Source organism: Neopsephotus bourkii, unplaced genomic scaffold (genome assembly GCF_033783945.1).
Source record: "Neopsephotus bourkii isolate Nb327-2 ecotype Australia unplaced genomic scaffold, CSIRO-AGI_Nbou_v1 NB_5, whole genome shotgun sequence".
Classification (NCBI taxonomy): Eukaryota; Metazoa; Chordata; class Aves; order Psittaciformes; family Psittacidae; genus Neopsephotus; species Neopsephotus bourkii.
In genome coordinates, this window is record NW_026900522.1 from 506,104 (window position 1) to 522,967 (window position 16,864).

Consider the following 16,864-nt stretch of genomic DNA (forward strand, 5'->3'; position numbering starts at 1 on the left):
CCCCAGTTCTCTGAAATGCAAACTGTGATTCAGTATTTTATCTCCTGAGCCACTCACGCAATCTGATCATCTGCATGCTGCAGAATTATAAATATGGAGTTAATATACTACTTTGTCTAGTACTGTTCTCCTCCTCGAAAGCTGAATTCAGTACTTAGAGCTCATTATTCAACATCACATTTATTAAACAATACCCTTTCAGCAACGTTTTCATATCTACATAATGAAAATCCTTCCTCTTCAGAAAAAGCTGAGGGAACTGATTGGGATGAAGCAGTAATCCAAGTTGGCCAGGTGTATTCTTGCTGTATATTAACTCGCTTCACTTATCCTACAGGACACATCTGCATTCGGCAGAGAAGAGGCACTGCAGAAAACATCACAAAGAAAATCAGACTTGGGAAATGAGTATCTATGCAAAGCAGATCCAGAGCTGCCTGCATCCAGCCCGTGGCAACACGCTGCTGCGGAGAGCCAGATGCACACAATGTTAACCAGGGAGCACAGTTTTGCAGGAGGCACAAAGCCAGAGGGAAACATGGGCACAGGTCCCCAGGAACGGCATGGAAGGAGCTGGAGCATGGGAGAATTTTACAGCACAGATCCCTGGGGTCACAGGGAAATCCATTCATCCAACCTCTCAGTGGCCTGAGAACAAGCCTCATCTTCTATAAAGGGATGGTTGTAGCCAAGGCAACCTTGAAAATGAAGGTGAGAAGGGCATGAGCACCAGCTTTAGTAGTAGTGGTAAAGGTCAAGAAGAGCACAGATTGACTGTGGGTATGTCCATATGACCTTTCCTAGGCAAATACAAACTGCTCTGTTGAACCCCTAAGGAGCGCTGGCACTGAACAGAAGATGCATAACTATGCCTTCTGTGAGGCTCATCTATGAAGCTGTTCCAGAGTAAGGCTGTCTCACACTACGGGAAGGAGGAGTGCCTTTCTGCCCATCTCATATCCCAGCATACCTATACAGTGAGGAGAAGACACTTGCTTTCTTCTTGCCTGCTGATCTGCTCCTGAATCCGTAGCTAAAGAAGAGGTGCAGGCACAAGCTCACTGTGAGCCACACAGTTTGCTAGCATCCTGCCGCCTCACATTTGACTTTGGAGAACTCACCTGCTCTCAGAAAATGCCTGGACATAGCCAAGGAAACTCCAGGGACTGCCCACAGCAAGCAACCTGGTTTGGGACATGAGGGCATTTTCACTGTATGGATTTAGATGCTGACAGGGACAGAAAGCAACTGCTGGACCATTTTACTTGTTAGTCTAGACACAGTCTGCAACAACCACAAAAAACCCATAATGCCATTTCTATATCCGTGATCAGAGCAGAACCATGATATGAGCTCTCTGTCCTAGCCCTGAACAGGATAACTGAAGAACAGCTCAACAAGCAGAATGGGTTTCACACATGGTTGAAGGGACCACAATGCATCAATTCAGCGAATACTGAATACAGGTGTCAATACCCTCATCTTAGATGCTGGAGAACTTTTAGAGAAGGAAAGAAGCAAAAAATGGGGGAAAAACTCTACTGAGGACAATCTCCACCCTGATTCTAGGTTAAGTTCAATCATGCAACAACAATATCAAAATGCTCATTGGACATGGCTGTGTCCTGATGTCCTGTGGAGTTCAAGCAGTAGCATCATTGTACATTCGGGATCTAAGGTGTGTCCATACATTTATTGGTAAGGTAACCAATACCCAAGTCAATCTTGCACATACACAAAGACCTTTTCCAGAAGTACCAAGAGAAATGAAATCTCTCAGCTAAGTCCAGGGAACACAGAGTATAAGGAAAATACAACAGAGTGTACTAAAGGAAATAGAAAAAAGACAGGAAACCTCATTAGGAGTAAAAAATACTTTGGACTTCTCAAGAGGTCACTATTAAGTACCTGCAAAAGACAAGCCTTAGAACTGAAATGACCAACTCTATTGAACGCCAAAGCCAGGGACTCAGCAAAGGCACAAATTTCATTAAATGATGCTATTTTCTTCCCTTCCTACTCATAACTAACCCTTCAATAACCCAGAGGCCGTATTTGCACTGAGGATAATGACTGTGTCCTTTGCTCCCATCTCCCCTTGCTCCAGAACCTCCGTAGGTACTACTATTTCCCCCATATACGCTGTCCGATGAACAGAATCAAGTTTTCAGAGCAGTTTTCCTTGACCTGTACTTAGATTGAATTCAATCCCTGTTTCAGCCTTAGAGAAGCACCTAAAAAGCCTGAAATTTTACCTATTTTTCCCAAGTCTATCAGCAGATGTAATAAGAATGTTACCCTTCCCTACAGACTGTGCCCTTCTGGGCAGGCATGTGGGTTTCTTCATCCAGTGGTGAATACTGAGCTCCACTTGTTACAGTGAAAAGCTCTGTAAAACTTCTTACTGAACTGAAAAGAAGCTGGAAGCCTAAATCATGCACGTGTGTCCACAGACAGATCCCACATCATGAGCAGAACAACTGCAGAGGACTGTTAGCCTTTATGTATTATAAATCAAACAACAGTAAATACTAAGCCAAGTCACCCAAGGCTCCTTGCATGCCCAGAGTCCTCAACATTTAACAAGGCTTCCTTTGAAGTTAATGTGCCCAAAATGGGAGGCACAGAATGGGGCACAAATACCAATATTGATTTCTTTTGGCACCGCTACCTTGGCCTCAAAGCCCTGGCAAAGAGGAGCACTTTGTGGAGTGTTTCCCATGTTTCTGTGAAGAATGAAGGAGAATGCTAAATTCCACTTTGAATTTGAACTATGAATCTGAAATGTGTTTTGCTCAAGCCTTGTTGGAAAAACAATTTATTATAGCACTTAATCTTCCCAATGAAAGAAAAGGGGATTTTAGCCTGCTAATAAGCTGTGTAGAAGCCATGACTAATTAACCTAATTATAGCAGTCTGTGACAAAATGTGATTATACTAAAACCATGCCTCAAGTAACTGGAGTTGCCAAAAACTCAAAGGCTAATAAACAAACACACATTAATAGAACATAAACAGTAATAACACTGACACCAGCCATATTATTTATAGCCAAATCAATGCTACAATTGTCACAGAAGACAAATTTGAAGTGTTCAGTAGCTGATACTATAGAATCCATACCCTAAAAATCCCTTATGCTTTTGTCTGTTCTCCTGGATATGTCAAATAGATGTATGAATAAAGCATGAAGAATGGATGACTGGGAGTTGTTTTCCTTCTGGTGTTGATGACCCTAAGCTGGCAACTGTACCAACTTCAGCACAGTAGTGAGGCTGTGGCAACACTTATGATGCAGCACACAAGGAATATGGAAAGTCATTTCACCCATGTTGAATGGAACTGGCCAGCACAGAGGGGATTATCTCAGAAACAAAACTCACTGCGAACTTAGGTGGCTGCTTGGAGAATGTACTACTCGTAAGTCCAGACTAGCAAAGCCACCCTTGGGCACTACAGGAGCACTGTGATCCCTAAGATGCATAAAAAGAATCTCTAAAAATAGAATCAGAGCTCAAAACCTCTGAAACCTGTGGAGAAGGAAGTTCCCTTTCCAGATGAAATTTAGAGGACTGAAGTAGAAAGAAACTTTGTTGTGCAGAACACTCCCAAGCAGTGAAGAATGCCAACCCAGAAGGACTCCAGAGGAACTGGAATGCACCATTCACCCTCTATATCCCCCCACTGAGCATGCACAGGGACAGAGCAGAGTTGAAGAGGTGTGAGATTTCAGGCAATAATCTGTATGTACATCTATCATCTCTACAGACTGCACAGCCCAAAGACAAAATATGCTGTTGCAAAGCATGTATTTCATGGGCTTGACGGCTGAGCTCCCTGATTATGTGTGTTGACCCTATGTGAACACTTAATTTGTCTTCAAAAGAGAAGCAAAAATAAAACTGCTGCTGTCTGAACAGCAAAATGCCACTGCTGAACAGAAGATGGTAAAAGAAAGGGTGTAGAATTCTTTTAGTTCCTCCATTATTATGGAAATACGCCTTTTAGAAGATGAACAGCGCTGGTTTAGTGAGAAGTTCCAAGCTTATTTTATGGCTGAAAATATGACTGTGACATTTTCAACGCGAGTTAGGCCACGTGCGTGCTCAGAATGAGTCAATGATGACAACTCCTGGTCAGGACACACCTGGTACGAACTGTTCCATGCTACAACTTGAAATCACTGTGGCAGACCTGGGTCAGAAACATCAGCTTCATCTGACTTCTGAACTGCAGTCTGAAATTCAGGGCTTTAACTCCACATTACAAGACAGCGATTGCCAGGTAAGCCACAGCCTGGCATGTGGAACCATAAGCCACAGCTCCTGGTTCACACGATTCAAACAGTAAAAGAATATCAGAGATGTCTTGGGTGTAGATGATGTTTTGCCTGGCCACCAGATCCATTCTCTGTGTAGCATGACAGAAGGGAGAGAAAGGGAAAACCACAATGCCCAGAGGAGAATTTGAGAACTATCCCAACGAAAGCAGGATGTCTTCACTCCCTACTTTACAGCACCAGAGAGATGTCACACAAAGACAGCATGCTATAATCAAATCCCTACAAATAGTGCCACAGACTGAGCAGAGGCCCCGTTAAACCAAAAGCTGCAATCTCAGATCCCCCCAACGAGCACGCCTAACTTGAAGAGCATTTTGACCCCTTCCAGGCAACCAATCACACCCTGCTGAGCCAGGTCCAAATCCAGCACAATTCACATCAGTTGGCAAATTACAGCAAAGATGGGATAACTCACATGTCCTTCAGATGCAGTTCCTCACTCACTCCAAACATGTGGCAGCTGTTAGACCTCATTGCCAGGACAGTATTCTTCTGCAGAAGGTCTGTCAGCTGCCACATCTCTGCAGATGGTGATACACTGAATTCCCACCTCCTCCCAAATACAGTGAGGATCTCCATTTCCTTTACAATCTATAACCACATAAATCAGAGATTGGACGGGGCTTGAAGCAACCTCCTCTAGTGGAAGGTGTCCCTGCCTGTGGCAGGGGGTTGGAATTGGATGAGCTTTCTGGTCCCTTCAACACAAACCATTCTATGATTGTATGGTATTCTCATTCCTGTCTTACAGAGAGAAAAGCCTAAATCTTGGAAGAGAAAATCACCTTCCTGGGGACCACAGATCATTGGGGTACAGTCATGAGGAGCCCCCAGAGACAGTCCTGTACCTACAAAACTCTCTATTTCTGTGGCATTTTTGTGCTCCTTCTCATTTAGGGTCAGAACTTTGCTCACCAAATGCTTTAAGGACCAACCTGAAGGCTGCTGAAAGGAGATATGGGAGGTATCTCCCATAGAGAGGAGATATGGGATGCTGATTCACATAGTTCAAGTAAAGCAGATACCTTGATCCCTCCCCAGGAGTGATTAGACAGGAAATCCATAGGGCTTGTGACTCTGGTCTGTGCTGGGTACCTTAGAAGGAAATCCAGTTCTACTGCACTGATTTCTTTACTCATCAGAAGTATCTGTAATTCCAAACAAACAAGATACCCTGAGCAGCCAGGATACAGAGCAGGAATATACTCGATCAGATTCATTATTTAACTCATGTAGTTGTCAAATATGTGGCTAAAAGGTAAACAGTGTCCTGTGTTGAAAGGGTGTGATGAAACTTACCATAGAGGTTCTCTGGGTCTCCCCAAAAGAGGACCAGGAATGAGTATGGAGATTGGCAACATAAGTTTGGGAAAGCTCTGCTCTAAGGGCTGTGATCCAGGCTCATGGATAACACACTGAGAAGTCCCTCCCAGGGACAGTGACTCCATCACTGTGCTGGGCAGCCTGTTCCAATGCCCAAGTATCGCCTCAGTGAATACATTTTTCCTCATATCCAGTCTAAAATACAGGGAATACATGGAATAAGACTGCCAGAGCAATGTTCGAGTTAGTTCTGGATGCATGCTGAGAGCCCAGCCAGAGCCACATGGCTCCACAGGCACTGGCTGGAGCCACGGCTCCATGTGCACTGCCAGGCTTCTGGAATCTCAAAGTCCAAAACCTTGAATACCAATTCTGTATTGTGGAAAAAAGAACAGTGCTGGAGTGCTGAGTTTGTTATTTCCTTGTCACGCATCCTAGACCCTATCTCACTACTGCCTCCTGGCAATGGCATCTGAACTGTGCCGGCATCTTCTCTTCTACCAAGTACTGAGGTGCTTGGCTCAAGATCCAACTGCTTGTTTATATGGGCAGATCCTGGGCCTCCTCACTCAGCTGCCTCCACACACTGAACTGTAGATGCTGCTTTTGCTTACAGCTTAAAGTGACCCATTAACTATTTTTAATGCTTAGTGTAGATACAAGCACAATGTGTGCTACTTCAATACTTTATTTAGAGATCTATATTAGAAAAGGTGGCATCTTTTGGGTCAGAATTATGGCTGCTGTTGCAAAATATGAGCTGACTTTTTACACACAGGCAATTTATTAACAAAATACAGTGTTAAATTGTTTTATGTGTGTCTATAAATGTGTGGACACATACACTTCCTTTCCATTTCACACCTAGTTACGGGGAATGAAACAAATCATGGCAAGCACTGGATCAAGGTTAACGAGACACAGTGTTTCAGAGCTTCAAACTTGCTTTACATTTACATTCTCCATGGCAGGGCATTTACACAGTCATTCACTGCACAAAATAAATAACAACTTTGCAGCATCGTGCCAAGCACTATTAACTGATTGAATTTGATTTCAGCATAGGGATATACAAAGGTCTCTGTGCTCAGATTGTAGATTGAAAATTATACTAACATACCAGCCAAAGACAGCAGTTATTTAGCAAGCATTTCTTTGGCCTTCAAGACCAACCTACTTTGCCCTTTTTTTCAGGTCCTGCAAGCAGGTATTAATCTCTCCAACAACCCTTTGTCAGCACAATGCAAATCAAACACAGCATCTGTGACTGCTACCAACAAGAGACGCAGAGAAGAAAATCAGATCCCCAGCCCTTGTCTTTTCTGCTCTGATGCTGAAGGCCACGGCTGCGATAGTTTGAGCTTTCCCTGCATGCCAATATCTTTGCCTGTGAAATTAATCACTGCATGCAATGGTGCTGCTTACCTGGAAGGTAACTTGAGCGGTGTAGGTCAATTTATCACACTCAAACAGCCCCCGGGTTGTGTACTGGAACACAGAGAAGGTAATGCTGTCGATGAGGTTCAGCACGCGCGCCTCCAGGCTTTCATCCGGAGGTGCCCTCTCAATGGCTTTCTGAAACACGAGTCTGAAGGCCTAGGTGGGGAGACACAGAGGACACCAGGGGTTTCCAGATGCAGTCTGCATGCTCCTGGGTATCACCTGAAGCATTGCAGTAAGTGAAGCCACTCAAATACTGTACCCGTGGGGCCACAGACAAAGCATTCCCACCTGCCCAGCAGCATGGCACACTAACTCCAGAAGGCAAGGAACCACACTGAGAGACCAGCCCCTGTATCTGCCTTTAGTTGCTTTTCCAAGTACAGCCAGGCAGACATTCCCTATGACACTGTTCTCCTGGGTTTCACGAAGTGCAAACATGGGCTGAACTAGGACACATAGGGGAAACATTCCTCTGACCAGTTGTGCTCTCTCATAGGCATTACACAGTCCACCTTTTCTGCAAAAGTTGAGCAAAAGGAAGGAGGAAGAGGAAGCCACACTTCCCATTTCCCAAACGTTCCAACCTGGAAAAAAGCAATTCCCTTAAATACGAAAACAAAAAGTCCAATGAATGTTTTACTGTTTGGGTTCAGCAAAGCCCTCTGTGTGCTGAGCTGAACCCAGAGCATGAGCAGCAGCCCAGGGAGGGGATCCTGCCCCTCTGCTGTGCTCTGGGGACACCCCCCCTGCAGCCCTGATCCAGCCCTGGGGCAGCAGCACAAGAGGGACCTGGAGCTGTTGGAGCGAGTGCAGAGGAGGCCATGGAGATGCTGCGAGGGCTGGAGCAGCTCTGCTCTGGAGCCAGGCTGAGAGAGCTGGGCTGGGGCAGCCTGGAGAAGAGAAGGCTCCTGAAGGGGAGACCTTAGAGCAGCTCCAGTGCCTAAAGGGGCTGCAGGAAACCTGGAGAGGGGCTTGGGACAAGGGATGGAGGGACAGGCCAAGGGGAATGGCTTGAACCTGCCCGAGGGGAGACTGAGCTGAGCTCTTAGGCAGAAGCTCTTCCCTGTGAGGGTGCTGAGGCGCTGGCACAGGGTGCCCAGAGAAGCTGTGGCTGCCCCATCCCTGACAGTGCTCAAGGCCAGGTTGGACACAGGGGCTTGGAGCAAGCTGCTCCAGTGGAAGGGGTCCCTGCCCATGGCAGGGGTTGGAGCTGGAGGAGCTGTAAGGTCCCTTCCAACACAAACCAGGCTGGGGAATCTATGAAAGGACTAGATGAGAAAGGAGGGCTGGACTTCATCTTATGGAATTGGTATTAACCAGTCAGACACGTTCCCTTGGGGTTGGGTTTATGCGCTGAGAATGCTACTTTTATATAAGATACTAAAGATTCTTATAATAACATTCCTGATTTAGACAAGAAAAGACAAAACCCCTTCTCAAGCTGCCCAAAGAAACTCCATCAGCAAATGATCAAATTCAACTAGAAAAAGAAAAGCAAAGCCTAAGGCCTGACGAGCAATGCAAAGGTTCTATACACTGGGATCCAGCAACAGGATATAACCAGGCTAATACGAATTAATAGCACTAGGCGGATGAGGCATGACTTTGTTGGCAGCATTAGTTTTAGGGTTCTACAAAGGAAAAATGATGCCTCAACAAATTCAAGTAACACTGATACCTACTGCATTATTAAATAATGGCAGAATGCATTTTCCTGCTGAACATTTCTTTAAGTTGTGTTAAAGCAGGCTGCAGAGTCATGCATAAATCTTGTGTGCTCTAATTTATAATGGGCTTCTAGCTGCGTGGTTAGGAGTTTCAAATTACCTCCCTGCATCTTTACACGATGCTTTATGATGTGTCATCAGAATTTATTAGCTAAAAACATGCCATTCAATAATTTTCTATGTATTTATACACATTGCAAATGTTAACTAGGAAACATAAACCAAACCAAATACAGGAGACAGATTAAAGGTGAAACCTCAGAACTCCTGGATCTATTATGTATGTGGAAGGAATGAATCTTTCAAAGGGCACCCTCAGACAAAAGGGATTCTGTCCATTTTTCTGGTGGGTATCACAACGTATGAGTTGTGTTTATCAAAAAGAAAACCTTCATTGTGGATGAGGCTCCAAACACTGTATTCTCTTCTCAGTTACTTTTTCCAGGTCACTTGTCGAGGTAAGAAATTCTCTGGAAGAAGTTCTAGCTTGGGATGCCATCTCATTTAACCCTCCCTCCCCCAAAACACATTTCTCCTGTGGTAAAAAACAAAAGGCTTTCCGTTTATGAAAACATTACTACTGGAACTCTTGGATGAATACCCAAAACCCCTTGGTTGTTACTGGCCAGACCAATTGGGACTACTCTGCCAAGGTGAGGGATTGTCTGCACTTTCCGTTCTACTGCAGCAGGTCCTGCTGAAGGGGGCCTACAAGGATGCTGGAGAGGGACTCTTCATCAGGGACTGTAAGGATAGGACGAGGGGGAATAGGATCAAACTGAAACAGCAGAGATTTAGGTTAGATATAAAGGAGAAATTCTCTATTGTGAGGGTGCTGAGGCGCTGGCACAGGGTGCCCAGAGAAGCTGTGGCTGCCCCATCCCTGGCAGTGCTCAAGGCCAGGTTGGACACAGGGGCTTGGAGCAAGCTGCTCCAGTGGAAGGGGTCACTGCCTGTGGTCTAGTGGAAGGTTCCTTCCAGCCCAAACCATTCTGTGTTTCTTCTATGAGTAATATGTTAAGTAGGCATACAAAGAAATAAATAATGCAAAGCTTTCCCATAAAACCAAAGAAGCAGAACAGTTTAGGTTATGAGCTCAAATATCCCCAAAAGACCCCAGATGATGACTGTGAACTTCAGCAAGATCAAGAAGCAGCAGCGTTGCCTCTTGCAGCAGTGGGGTGGCCCATGGCTCATAGAAACAGTACCTTCAGAGAGAACTGGTACATGGGATGGATGGCATGGAGGTCGTTCATGGTGAAGTAGAGCAGAGAGGCCCTTGCAGCAGCGGGTCTGTAGTGCTCTCTGGCCTCATTAATCTTAGTTTCTGTCACCTTAGACTCCTGGACCTGGAAGGAAAACACGGAACCAAGTTACTGTGAAGCACCCTTGTGAATTGAACCTGCAGCCCAGCGGAGGGCTGGCATCTGCCACAAAGACATCAGTCCTGGCAGTGGGTAACCCACATGCCCTAGAACCACAGTGCAGCCAGGCTTCAGCCGCCTGCTCCCACGTCCCCCTTCCTCTGTCATGTTCTCCATTTAACTGCATTTACCACCCTGTGCCCAAGCCTGTTTTCCTGAACCCCCTCCAGGTTCTCCCTGGATCCCTGCTCTTTACTAACTGGAATTGTTTTTGTCATCAATGAGTTTCTCTGCTAATTGCCCCCCTTCTGTGCAGGTCATTAATAACCCAGGGCTGAACAGTCCCCATGCTGCTCTCAAGGCAGCTTCCCCCAAGGCTGAGAACTGCTAATTTATATTGGCTCTTTGCTGCCTTTCCTCAGCAGCATTTAACACACCCCTACCTTGCTGGCGCGGTGTCTGCACAGCTGCTGTGCATACTGGCTGTGGTGAAAACCCTTCGGCCAGATGAATCACCTCATTATCATCTCAGTCCTGTTCATTTTCATTCCACTTCAGCAGCATAAAGTGACATCCTCAAGCCTCTTGGGGACAATTTTAGGCGCTGGCTGTGTACAGTCATAGCTGTCTAGCCACACAGCCACATGCTGCCATGCCAGTGCTGATCCAGCAAACCATACAACAGGAATGCAGCAGAAAAGGGCTCAGCACATGTTGTACAAGTCAGCAGGGCATGACAGAGCCCAAAATGCATGCCAGTGGGTGCTCCCCTGCCATGACCTGAGCTGGTGTAAGCACATCTGGCTGGGGTACATCAAACCTTGCCAGTGAAGCACTTTAACCTGTGGTATATAACCAACACCTCTTGGGATCTTTTGGCATATCCCCAGGGACAATGATGGACTGCGATATCTGAGTCCCCCAAAGAGCAGCTTCAGCATCTACTGCAAAAACAAGCATCCACGTGGACCTGTCTACATCAGAGGAGCTCCCCTTCTGACAGTACCCATGTCTCTCCACTGACTATAAAGGATGCCCAGAGTCTAGCTTAGACTTAGGCAACTAACTTTTAGATATCCTGTCCCCCAAATGATTAATAAATCTAGTAAAATAAAAGCCCAAGGTGGGGAAGACAGGTGCTTTCCACCAACAGAGCTGGGAGGACTTCCACAGGAAGGAAAATGTTGGCTGAACGTTTTTCTTTGGGTGACAGAGTAAGAACAGAGTGAGGGCTGACTTGAGCAGCAGGCCTCGAACAAACTCCAAATTCACCAACAGGGCTGTCAGCAACCAGCTTTACAACCACAACTGGCTTAGAAACTGGAGCACTTCCAGAGGGAGATGCCAAGCTTGAGAGGTCGAACTTCCCTTGATCCCCTTTGGGTGCTGAAGTAAGCCCTCCTTAAGGAGCTGAATGCACCCTATGGACCATGAATAGCCAGCAGAAGTAATTCCAGGTTTTAATGTGGAGGATCACTTAGCCCCTCAGTCACTGGGGCTACACTGCTGGGAAGGGAAAGGCAGGTCCAGCCCAACCCCACCCCATGGGTAACTCATCCAGGTAATTTATCCTGCCATGCAGGCTGTGAAGGTGGGAAGATCGCAGAGGGAAGCTGTTGAGAATGGCCGTGCAGGAGTCCTCTGGCTCTCCTGGCATCACAAACACACTTCTCAAGTTCCCTCAATGGCAGAGGAAACCTCTGTGCATTTACCTAACCCCACCTAGCCAGCAAGGGGAAGGAGGTAGGTGGCAATGCTGACACTGCACAGCTAATCCAAATGGTGACTCACACTCCAAGGAAGGGTATGAAACACCCACGTTCTTGCAGATTCACCTGAGATCACAACTCCCTGCTCAGTACTAAACTCCAGCTTAACTGAGGAAGTGTGATGTATTCAGGCTTATGCTGAAATGGTTTAAAGCTGCCTTGGTACAGTGTGTAAATTTTATTGTCTTTACATCAGGCACTAACATTTTCTCTTGGTCTTAAATAGGCCATTTAACATACAAAAGCTCCCAAGACCTAAATGGCCTGAAGCTGTCCAGAATACAGAGCACTTCAATTTACACCACTGTCTATTCTCTGCTGTGTTCTTGCCCTGCATAACCAAAGAAGAATGTTCTCTTCTCTGTTCCATCCAGAAATCCTCACAGATAACCACACACATGCTGTTCTCTAGGCTATTGCTCTCTTTGTACCTTCTCTCCAATCTCTGCAGCGGTCTGTTTAGTGACCTCCAAGTTCTCCACCAGCACTGTGTCTTCCAGGAAGTTCCCAGATGCTGATGACAGCCGGGAGAGCAAGTTGTCCTCTAGTGTTTTCAAGGTGATTTTGAAGCCATTCTGTTGCTTTGTGAGAGATGACTGCAAGTAACACATTCAGGCAGTTTTAGACACAAAACACATGGTAAAGTAAGGATTAGCCACCTTCACATGGGAGCAGGCTTTTAATTGACAACTATCATAGTCTAATATTGCTTACTCCTGCTCTTTGCAGCTCCTGGGTATGGGCAGAACTCTGGGAATCATTCCCTATCCAGCAAGCTATAAACTCAGAGAAACCTCAAACAGCAGAGGAACCACAGGGAGAACTGAGCCCTCACTAGAAATGTATTAAAATGATGAACATAAATCAGGAAGAAATGACCTTCAACCTCCATCTCAGTCACATGTCCTGCATCTCCATCTTAGAACTACCTATTTATTTGGCTTAGGTCAGCCTAAATATCCCTTCATGCTTCTCACCCCTCCTGGTGAACCTCTGTACCTGCCAAAACACACAGATACCAGTCACAGCAGCGATGAGGACCACAGGGTTAAAAACCTGATGGAAAAACCAACAGCAAGGCCACTTGGATCCAGAGCTGAGCACAACACATCTCAGGCTCAGAACCGAGGGCAAAGTTCCAGCCCCTCTTTGATTGCTGGACCCATTTGTATTCCAGCCTCCAGATCTCACTGGTGCAAGTGATCTCCTGGTGCACCGTGCCTGCAGCAATACCAGTCATTAATGCTGTTCATGATGAAAACAAAGACTCTCATCTAGCTCTTTTCTGAACTGATCCTGCACAGCAGGCTTTCTCCCATGAAATGTGATTGCTCTATTCTGTGTGTTTGCTTGCCAGGGAAACGGCATCTTTCCTGGCTTTCAGGTATATTCTGTTATTCCACTGTACAGTCCTCCTGTGAATGCCTATTTTTCCTGTTATCACAGAAAACATCCTGTGCAAAAGCTGTGCATCTGGCTAGGATGCTGCCAAGGTATAACCCTGGTGGCTGTTCTATACATTAATGAAGCCAATTGCTAACACCCTGGAATGTACAACACTAGTGTGAGACAATTTTAAATCCTCAGGCTGCATTTAAGTGACACAGAGTCTTACAAGGGCTGGTTTCAAGCACCTCCCACCTTCACCCAACTTCACTGATTGGCCTGAAATGTCTCAAATGATGAAGTGAAGGAGGTGATTCCCTCCCTCTGCTGCGCTCTGGGGAGACCCCACTTGTAGCACTGTGTGCAGTGCTGGGGTCCTCAACATCAGAAGGACATGGAGCTGCTGGAGCAAGTCCAGAGGAGGCCATAAGGATGATCAGGAGCTGGAGCAGCTCCCCTATGGAGCCAGGCTGAGAACATTGGGGCTGCTCCGCCTGGAGAAGAGAAGCTGCGTGGAGACCTCAGAGCAGCTTCCAGTGTCTGAAGGGGGCTACAAGGATGCTGGAGAGGGACTCTTCATCAGGGACTGTAGCGATAGGACAAGGGGTGATGGGTTCAGACTGAAACAGGGGAAGTTCAGGTTAGATCTAAGGCAGAAGCTCTTCCCTGTGAGGGTGCTGAGGCGCTGGCACAGGGTGCCCAGAGAAGCTGTGGCTGCCCCATCCCTGGCAGTGCTCAAGGCCAGGTTGGACACAGGGGCTTGGAGCAAGCTGCTCCAGTGGAAGGTGTCCCTGCCCATGGCAGGGGTTGGAGCTGGAGGAGCTTTAAGGTCCTTTGCAACCCAAACCATTCTATATGTCTATGATTCTATGCCACAACCAAATCAATTGCAATGGAAAACATACCTACAACTTCCAACTACCTACAGTGTCTAGAAGAGCCCCCGAAATGTGAAATGCGACCCTACATCTCTTCCAATCCCACAACATGTAAAGGAGCCAGCAGTATTTGTGCTGTTGCCAGAAGTTTCAAGCAGACAACCTAACTCTTTCCTTAATAAGTCATCTTTCAATACATGGGCTGAAATTTCATCCACTTGCTGCACACACGCTCATTCCATGTTAATGTCAACCCAAGTAGTGTGCACTGAAGCATGCCCTTTATTGGCATTTCAGCTATAAATGGCTGGCTTTAAAGGCATGTTCTAGAGGCATTACACACAGGAGCTTGCCCATGGAGGTAAATATTTTACCAGTCTTGAAACAGCAAACTAACTTGGCTAATTTTGTGTGTTCCCATCCTTCAAGCACATTACACGCCTTGAGAAACTGACATTTTGCAAGCTAGGATTCCAGACCATGGACTGCAAACCCTGAAGTTATTCACAAGGACATGCGTGATTTTTGCTCCAATAGCTTGCAATCACCATGCAGAAAGAAGCCCTCCAAAGTGCACACAATGCTGGATTCCCCACAACAGCCCACATCCATGCCGCTGTTTTCAGCAGTAGCATGGTCATCAGCTCTTACTCCTGCAGCGGAGCTCATGATCTGTTATTTTACAGTTGATCTATAACAGGGCTACTTCTGGGAACCAGGTTACTATGGGACCCTTCAAAATGTCATTCCATTGGGAAAAACAGTTCACCAGAGCTACAGGCCAGAGGGAAGGGTTCATGGCCAACCCCCTCCCAGCTCAGCAATGCTTCCTCTCCTTGCTGCTTCCGCTGGGTTTCTTGTATTAACATCACAAACCAGAGGGGGGAAAAAGTAATCCCTGTACTTTGAGTCCATTCCTGCAGAGCAATCTCTTTCCTGAAAAAGGAACTCAGCATTGGCCATGACAGCCTAAATGTGCAGGGACTTTCACACGCTTCACCTAACGAACCAGAGAGGCAGGACCCTAAGTCATGGCTTACTCACCATGACACAGCTGCCATAAGAGTCTTCCTAAGGCTGTTCTCAGCACAAAACAGACAATGAACATGAAGCAAACACAACTTGAGACATTTCGGTCCAAACAGTGAAGTCAGGGGAAGGTGGAAGATACTTGAAACCAGTCCTGGTAAGACTACATGGACCATGGGCAGCACCACCAGCATATGGACCATGTCACCTTTGCGAAAGGGAGTTGCAGATGAGACTAGTTAAAGGCCAGAGGGTTTGTACTGACCTGAGAGGGGAGGTCTCAGGAGTTGGCTTTGACTGTCTTGACCCAAACTGGTTTCAGCTTCCCCTACCTGTGACTGCCTCACAGCCAGGTCACTGCTGGGTTAGCCTGGCTTTAATTTCAAGTCAGAGCAAGCAGTTATTCTGGATAGATTGATCTGTCTGTACAAGCAAAATACGGTAGAGTGCAAACGTGGTCTCAGACTCTGAACACTCATCATAAGAGTGCAATCCTGTCAATCACAGAATCCCAAGGGTCGGAAGGCACCTCAAAAGATCATCTAGTCCAACTCCCCTGCAAGAGCAGGGTAACCTAGAGTGCCTCACACAGGAACTTGTCCGGGGGGGCCTTGAATATCTCCAACATAGGAGACTCCACAACCCCCCCGGGCAACCTGTTCCAGTGCTCTGTTACTCTCAAAGTAAAGAAGTTTTTCCTGATGTTCACATGGAACCTCCTATGCTCCAGTTTACACCCATTGCCCCTTGTCCTAGCACTGGGCATCACTGAAAAAAACCTGGCTCCATCATGCTGACACTTGCCCTTTACATATTTGTAACAGCTTCAAAGGCAAGAAGGAACAGAAACACTGAATAATGGGGAATCAATGAAGAGAAGGATTGTGGAAACAGACTCTGTTGAGAAAGCATTTTAAACAATGTTAGTGTTATCATCATTGGATTAATAATAGCTGTTTGATGAATTTTGATTAGGTTATTAACAATAATTTCTGGGCTCCACACATTACGTGTGTTCCTTCTTTCCCTATGACAAGATTTTGAGCTCAGTAACTATTGTGCAGTACTGTAGGAGTCACCTCCATCTGCCCATGAGCCAGAGCCCTAAACCTTTCCCAAACACCACACTCTCTTTTTGTCCCAAGGTAGAGAGGATGGATTAAAACACACCCAGGAAAGTGCCCTTTCCTTTCGGGAATCCAGTGATTCAAATCTGTATCTTCAAGGACCTATGAGACAACAGCCCAGTGGCTTTTTCACATCAGTAAATAGACTGGGGGCAGAAGAAAGTACAGAGCCCCTGGCCAGCAGCCACTGCCAGCCCCCCTCCCTGTCTCTGAAGACACAAATCCCTGCCCGTATCCCAGCAGGAAAGAGATTTTTTGGACACTCTGTTCCCCATGCAGCAGCGCATCAGGAATACCAGGCCGGGTTTCTTCTCCTTGATACCTGCAGGGGCAGCAGGACTGTAGCAGAAGGGAAGCAGATGAGAGGGAGAGACAGTGGGCTCTGGTATTATTGTGCTTTGGTGATATAGAGAAAAAGGGCTTAAATATTCTTAAAGGAAGAGGAAATTACATCCCACACTACTCTTAGTGCTTTC

The 16,864-nt window shown here is 46.3% G+C and overlaps 1 protein-coding gene across 2 annotated transcripts in view; it reads right to left on the reverse strand.

Moving 5' to 3' along the window:
• DNAH9 (dynein axonemal heavy chain 9) overlaps positions 1 to 16,864 on the reverse strand; it is a 127,141-nt gene that overhangs the window by 44,720 nt on the left and 65,557 nt on the right. Inside the window, exons 1-5 of one of the 2 annotated variants that reach the window (XM_061363064.1) lie at positions 12,683 to 12,754; positions 12,400 to 12,564; positions 10,044 to 10,184; positions 7,091 to 7,261; positions 5,368 to 5,490 (exon numbers count right to left, since the gene is read on the reverse strand). In XM_061363064.1, coding sequence (XP_061219048.1) covers positions 5,368 to 5,490; positions 7,091 to 7,261; positions 10,044 to 10,091 — 342 coding nt within the window. In that variant the 5' untranslated portion in view covers positions 10,092 to 10,184; positions 12,400 to 12,564; positions 12,683 to 12,754. Of the gene's footprint in view, positions 1 to 5,367; positions 5,491 to 7,090; positions 7,262 to 10,043; positions 10,185 to 12,399; positions 12,565 to 12,682; positions 12,755 to 16,864 lie in introns of those variants that run through there. The other variant, XM_061362980.1, reaches the window with a different exon arrangement.